The 7,411-nt window shown below is 41.8% G+C and overlaps 2 protein-coding genes across 2 annotated transcripts; one reads left to right on the top strand and one right to left on the bottom strand.

The window, feature by feature from the left end:
- The first annotated feature begins 335 nt into the window (after positions 1 to 335).
- Positions 336 to 4,388, top strand: lrr1 (leucine rich repeat protein 1). Its single transcript, XM_028989811.1, has 4 exons — positions 336 to 1,048; positions 1,347 to 1,445; positions 3,133 to 3,860; positions 3,981 to 4,388. The coding sequence occupies exons 1-4, from the start codon at positions 866 to 868 to the stop codon at positions 4,234 to 4,236; spliced, it is 1,266 nt and encodes a 421-aa protein (XP_028845644.1). The 5' UTR covers positions 336 to 865; the 3' UTR covers positions 4,237 to 4,388.
- Positions 4,389 to 4,947: 559 nt separating this feature from the next.
- dnaaf2 (dynein axonemal assembly factor 2) lies at positions 4,948 to 7,085 on the bottom strand. Its single transcript, XM_028993855.1, has 2 exons — positions 5,677 to 7,085; positions 4,948 to 5,457 (listed from the first exon to the last, which is right to left on the bottom strand). The coding sequence occupies exons 1-2, from the start codon at positions 7,054 to 7,056 to the stop codon at positions 4,981 to 4,983; spliced, it is 1,857 nt and encodes a 618-aa protein (XP_028849688.1). The 5' UTR covers positions 7,057 to 7,085; the 3' UTR covers positions 4,948 to 4,980.
- Positions 7,086 to 7,411: the final 326 nt, after the last annotated feature.

Raw genomic sequence — 7,411 nt, 5'->3', positions numbered from 1 at the left:
TTCATTTATTTGCGAATTTAAATGTTACGCGAGAAACTATATTTAAAATTGCAGGGTTTTTACCAAAAAATTAAACAATGTTATTATTATTTACAACATGGCCGAATTTCTCAGTTTCACCATGGCCGAATTTCTCAGTTTTCTGCAACAAAAGCATTGAGGTAGCCTAGAGCCTTCTGGATGTCATGGCCTATTATGATTGTAGCGGCAGTTGCATTTGTAACTGCACACCTGGCATGAATGGAGAGTCGTCAGGCTCGTGCCAAAATTCCGGAAAACGGCTCTGCTAAACGTTCTGAAGCGCGGATCAGTGCGCATGCGCTGAATCTGCTGACGCATGCGGCGTGAGCTATAGCAGAATACTTCCCACCAAAACAACGAGGGAAGACTTTTAGCACTAAGTTGTTTTTTGCTCTTTGTTTATCCACCAGATGTCCGCGGGCAGCCTGGTTGGGTTATTAAGAACAGTTTAGGTCGCATAACGACGATCGTGGAAGTGTAGTTTATTGAGTCGCGAGCAGGATGGCGCGGCACGAATGTGCTAAAACCTGCGAGTAGATCGCTGTAATCCACAACTTTTCACTGTGCGAGGTTCAAATCACATTTTCTCATTCCTTCCGGATTAGAGTGGGGCTCTGGTTTTGATAACTATGCGACTGTTGCTAAATGTCTCGGTCGAATCGGACAGGCAGAGAAGCGCTGCGATGGCACGGTGAGAGCGATCTGCAGTAAACTCGCTTTAGTTTCTGCATCTGCCCAGCCGTGTTTTGGAACGTCCAGTTAAACTGCGGCCTGATTGGGATTCGCAAGACTTTGCGGATCCGGCCCAGAGCTTAGTTTTGTGTTATAAAATCCGCCTGAAAGCATGAAGCTACAGTGCGACGTCGAGGTACTCAATCGCATGCTGCCGTCTTTTGGGATGAAAGGCCGGGGAAGGGGCATAAGAGGCGTGTTGTCCATAGGAAAGCATTTGGATAAAACTTCTCAACGCAACAACATTTGTCTACTTATCTGCACCGCCAAAGACCGAGCTGGCTCGAAATATAAGGTGGGCATCCTATCAGCGTTTATCTTTTGGTTATCCTCAAAACCAGATTTCCCAAGTCAGGATTGACCATTATTAACCAGAAATAGTTTTTAGCAGAATTGTCAAATAAATGCTGGCTATCCCTTTTAAAGGGGATGTTTTGTTTCAAACAAAGTTTAGTATTTGACTGTGACGCTGCCCTTGTGTCAAGGCCAGTTTCCCAGTTTTGGCCTTCTGTCCTGACCTTTGGGACCACTTGATGGCTTGATCCATGTGTATTATTTCCATGAATGGTCTGTTTCCAATGTTTTCACTGCAGCTGAAGGAGAACATTGAGAATTTCTTCACACGGTTTGTGGAAGAGGGGAAGGCAACTGTGAGACTGAAGGAGCCAGCAGTGGACATTTGTTTGAGCAAGGTAAAGAGTTTTGAATGTGTTTTATGATTTTTCACATTTGCAAGTTTAAAAATGTAATATAGTAGTTATTTGAGAAGATTAGATTTTTTAAAGCTTAATTCCTGTGATTATTGCTTTTTCTGTTAGAATGTTGTGTAAAATGGAGAGAAGCATGGTCATATCGACCTAGCATTGGTACAGCATAAGTAGACCAGTAATGATGGTTCAGTGGTGCTATTTAATCTAAAACCACTCAATGTAAATAACGAGGAAACCAGAAATCATCATAAAAATTTGCTTACTGGCTTCTGTTTCCACATATTTTGCTCTGAAGAATCCTGTACTCAAGTTAACATTATCAGATTTTGTGAATGGTGTTACTGCGGGGTAGGGCTGCAACTATCGAATATTTTTGGAATCAAGTATTTTTTTTTTTCTTTCAATTAATCGCATAACTCATACTTTTGCGTTTTTAAACAACTATCAATAGTGTTATGCAACATGAAAATCCTCTTAAAATGAGCAAGCAATTGGCTGTTATTCATCACAAAAAAATATATATATATATTTTTTTTCAAACTCAATACATTTATAAGGTCAAAGCTTAAAACCTTTGGGTTACTGGCTCCAGAACTAAGCCCATTTAATCAATCTTTCTGTTAAATATTCATGATGTACATGACATAGGTCAGCCTATTTGTCCTTAGTTTTATTTTAATTAAAAAAAGGATAAAGGGGTGTACCCCTTGCTATAGCCAATCTGAGAATAAAGAGAAGAAATAGTACAAAATAGTAAAAAGAAAATATAAATAAAACAATTAAAGTATTACTAATAATCAAACTTAAACAATACAATTCAGTTTCCAGTTGAATCCAGATGAGGCAGGTAGGTAGAATGTTTGTCTTTGTGCAATGTTATGTGCAAAATAGAGAGAGAGAATTTGTATTAGTGCATGTATGTGCAATGCATGTGCAAGCCTGCACTGCTGTGATGACAACACAGGATAACCCGCATATGCCATGTTTTTTTTTTAAAATACTCTTAAACAATGGGTAGTGTGGGTATGACTTCTCAAATTATCTTAGATTTAGCTCATTGATTAATATAATTAGGTATATTTTAAGCATCTCGAATGGATCATTTATATTCTATTTTTCTAAGTAGTTCCTCATGCACTTAAAATTGGGTAGTGGAGTATGATTTAACCAATAATTTTTTATTTAGCTTATTATATAATTCATTTCACTAAACTTGAATGGATAATATTTACCAACCTCCAGAATTGATTTTTAGTGTGTGCTCCAAAGAAGCCTGGTCTCTGAGAAGTTTGATTTCACTGAATTGAGGCATATTTGGCTTAATTTTCTTAATTGTCTGTTTTGCTTTAGCAGAGCTACTCTTAACACAGATTATGCATTTTGAATTGATCCTTCAATAAGATGTACCTGTGCTGGCAAGTTTTTATTTTCAATTTCCCTTCATATTAAATTAATTATACAGCATGGGTAGTGTTTAGTTAGTCACATTCACTTGTTTCACACTATACAGATCACAGGGTAGGGTGAACATGCATAGGTGTCAGAGCAGTATTTGGTTTGGTATTTTTTGTAATGAGCACTCCACATGTGCTTCATCTGTTATCCTGCTGCGACAACCAGGCTCAAAGAAATTATTATTGCACCTAAAGTTTTGAGTCCTCTCTTGCAGGCTGACGTCAACAGTCTTAAAAAATTCTTGTCTGCGGCTCGCCTGGCTCACAGAGGAAGTGATGCATGCAACCTGCCCCTTTCCACCCTAGCACCAGTGCGTGCCCGGGATGTGGAGAAGCCCAAAAGGAAGCTGACTATTGTTTCCAAGAAGGACTATCCCCTGACCTGCAACTTCCCCTACTCGCTGGAGCAGTTGCAGGTGTCCTACTGTAAGCTTTCCCGCGTGGACATGAGGATGCTCTCCCTAAAACTTCTGTGTCGACTTGACCTCAGCCACAACCACATCAAGATCCTGCCCACCTCCATCAGTGTCCTAGGATGCCTTGCTGAGTTGATCCTGCACAACAACCACCTAGAGACCTTTCCTGATTTAGTTTGCCTGTCTGGCCTCCAGGGCACTCTGCAGCACCTTGACCTCAGTCAGAATCGTCTGCAGGCTCTCCCGCCACATTTCTGTCAGCTGCGGGAGCTGGTCAATCTTAAACTGGATGACAACAAGCTGCTGAGGCTGCCATTTCACATTGGGCAGCTGTCAAAGCTACGCTTCCTCTCAGCAGCACACAACCAACTGGCCATCTTGCCCAGTGACTTCCGCAACCTCTCACTGGAGAACCTAGACCTGTTCGGTAACCCGTTCACCCAGCCCAACCCGTTTGACCACACTATACAGCTGAAGTTTCCCCTCAGCTTGCTGGAGATTGCTTCCCGCACTGTGGTCAACCTCAGGTACGCCAAGAATTATTATCTACCAATGTTTTTTTCAGTTATTAAAATAATATAGGTCTTTCAGCTATAATATGGAACATGCATTATGTGTGATATGTTTCCAATCATTTCAATCATCAGGATCCCTTACGGACCCCAAGCCATCCCCTTTCATCTATGCCATGAGCTGGATGCTGCCATGATTTGTGACTGTGGTTGGGCTTGCGTGCGCTCCTTCATTCAAACAGCAGTCAGCATGAACCTCCACTTGGTCTCCCACACCGTGGTGCTAGTGGATGACATGGGAGGCACGGAGGCACCCATTCAGCACCATTTCTGCTCACTTACCTGCTACTGTCTGTTCTTGGACAGCTGTGTCCAGCGGAGAATTCGATAATGGCAACCTGGCTTTCAGTCTCCCTGCTGGCTGGTGTGGTTCATGAGGTCCTATTCTGACCTAACGAGTGTATCTGCTACTGAGTGTTAACGGTCAAGTGTTGAAGCTTGAAGTGGAAAAACTAAGGGTTCTTTTTCTATGTTTGTTTCATTTAGTATTTTTTATATATATATATATATATATATATATATATATATATATATATATATATATATATATATGCTGGGGTCACTTCAAACTACGCAAAACACTCCTGGCCCTCTTAAATTCACTATTTAAAAATATACATACTCCAAAGTTTGCTGGAAGGTTGAGAATTTCAAATAAAAGTGTTATTGTTCACCTTTGCCTGGCACTGTTACTTTCCTTTTTTTGTCAAGAGCATTAATGTTTTTAACCAGTGTGAGTTGACATGAATGTGCAGGGATAACAATGACTTCAACTTATAAATGGGTGTCAGTGGAGGCCTAGGCGGTAAGGAACCGGGCCCGTTATCAGAAGGGTGCCCAAATCCTAAACCGCCAAGGTGCTACTGAGCAAAGCACTGTCCCTGTCATAGCTGCTCACAGCACACCAAGTGATGGTTAAAAGCAGAGGACACATTTTGTTGTGTGCACAGTGTGCTGTGCTGTGTTTCACAATGATAATCACTTTCAAATGTTCTTTATTAATTATTCTCACCAATAACAATATAAACAATATTTTGGGACTGAACTTTTTTTTGGTAGAACATTAAACTTGCTTTCATTCCAGCTCAAATATCAGGGAATTGTTGAATAAGAAGTTGGCAGAAGTCTTGTGGTCACTGATGACCACCTCACACCCGTCAGGTCTTTTTTCTCTTAAAACTGCAGGAAGGGATGTCCTGCAGTTCTTCTGTGCAGCTTTCTCCAGACCATGTTCTTTTGTCGTCAGAATGTTGTCATCTTCTCCATTTCTGGCACCATGAGCAAGTTCATGGGCAGCACTCTGATCACAGCAACCCGATGTGTTAACAGATTCCGGCAGTTTCTTGATAGCATGTGTGGATTGCTCTGAGCTCTGTGATGAATTCCTGTCTTTCATTTCTAAAGAGCATTTTGCCTCTGAGCAATCCTCAACTGCGATGAAATTACACAAACCATCTTTTGTTTCATAGGGTGGAGTGATCGAGGACATTTCTGTCTTGGTTGTATACTTAATTTCATTGGTGAGAGCTGAAGAAGATGCAACCAGGCTGACCTATAAAATATAAATAATAACTGTGTTAGTGGTTCACAGATGCATTTCATGACTGACTACTTTGGAGATGGCAGAAAGTTCCCTCTCAAGATGTAGGGAACCAATGAAACTAAATGATTGCATTTATTAATATTTCCTTAATAAAAACAAATATATTAAAACATTCTGATTTATTGGTTCATGTGTATCTTTTTTTTTAAAGTAAACACTTTTATTCACCTTATCAGAAATGTCCATTGTTTGCTCATTTGAGATGTCAGTGGAACATTCAGAAGAATCAGGAGGCAGTGAAAGCTGTTCTTTGAAATTAGAGCAGTCTTCGTTGTCCCAAATATCTCTCATGGTATTGCTCTTCTCTATGTCAGAAGCCATTTGTTCCTGAAAGTCTGTGTGTAGACCAGTCGGATCACAATTACTTTCAATGCTGTGTTCCTGAATCACCTCAATCTGCCCCTCACCATCTGTTTGATTCTGGTTCTCCTCCTCAGATTCAGTTCTAGCCATAGGCATGAAACATTCCACTGCTAGACCTTCCTTAGGTGGCAGGATGGGTAGGGTGATGGTCAGCTGTTTTTTGGCTTTGTTGAACTTGGCTTCACCTTTGCTCTCATCCACAGGATACGTCAAGGTCAAGTCCAGCTTGTAGGCTGGTTTATGGGAAATCAGAAGGAGGCGCTTCTCAGTGACGTCCAAATGAGCATCTGCTGCTGACCTCAGCAGGGGTAACTCGATTGTAATAATGATATCTCTAGGTCGCGGACCAGGACCAGAGTCTCTGGAACATCTGTAGTCCTGTAAATCAATGAGCGATCTGTATTTTACAGTGTAATGTGGTCGTGTAGGCTGTTTGGTGGCGTCACATTTTCGATTTTGTGACGGATGTGAAGATTCAGTGATGTTCTGACTGCCTGCTGATTTCTCTAGTTTGGGTTTATAGGGGTAGGGAAATGATAATCTGTCATCCAGATCTGGACTTTGCTCTTTGGGGGTTTGTCCCAGGATGGATTTACGTATCACAGATGCTTGTGGGACCCCTTTGTATTTACTCTTCAGTACCTTAGCATTTTTTATGTCCACTTGCACTTTGAAAGCATCTTGAACCCCCTCAACTGCTGTGCTGTCCACCAGCCTCATAAACAAGCCATTCTTACTTGCCATTTGAAGGGTATCAGGATGGAACACAACATCGTATATCATACACTGATTTCCCTTGCTGTCCACGTCTGGCCTGCCTGGTGTCAAGCTGTACGGCAACGACCAGTGGTGTCCTACCTTCCCATTCTCGTTTTGGCCGACCTTACATTCGGGGGCTTTGATCAGCTCATTGGAGCAGATGTTGATGAAACATTTCCGTTTTCCATCCAGGCTGCTCTTGATGACTCGGTACGGTGTCGGGTGGATGAACTGAACACCCACGCCCCGTTCCTGCTCCAGCATCTTAATTTCTTCTTCGTATTTTTTGCGGTTCTCCGGGTTTGATATCTCCTCGGTGTAGTCGCGCAGCAGTCCTCGAAATGTGTCGTCTTTCATGGCGCTACAAAGACGACTAATTTCGTCTTTGCTAAGATTCATTTCCTCGAGTTTAGATTCGAACTCCATTGTGGTTCAAGTAAGCAGCGGAGTAACAATCGGAAAACCCGGGGCAGCGATGTTTTGTATTGCTATGGCAACGTTCACCGTCTCGTGACGAATAATGTGCGCGACATTTGTCAGCAAAAACCTGCTAAATTAAAGAAGAAACATAGCTGACAGTGTCGAACTAAACAGTTCACTTAACTTAAGTTACACAGAGGACGACTTAAAAGATATTTATTTCCTCATTCCTTATCAGTGTCGCAGCTGCCAGAGTACTGAGTACTAAGCGCAGTACTGAGTATTGCGTGCAGGGAACGTTAGCCCACCACATGACGCACACGCACACACACACACCTACGGCCGATTTACAGCCATCAGT

The sequence above is a fragment of the Denticeps clupeoides genome, chromosome 1, assembly GCF_900700375.1.
Source record: "Denticeps clupeoides chromosome 1, fDenClu1.1, whole genome shotgun sequence".
NCBI lineage: Eukaryota > Metazoa > Chordata > Actinopteri > Clupeiformes > Denticipitidae > Denticeps > Denticeps clupeoides.
Note: the sequence above shows the minus strand (reverse complement) of the source record. Positions and strands in the feature narration are given on the sequence as shown.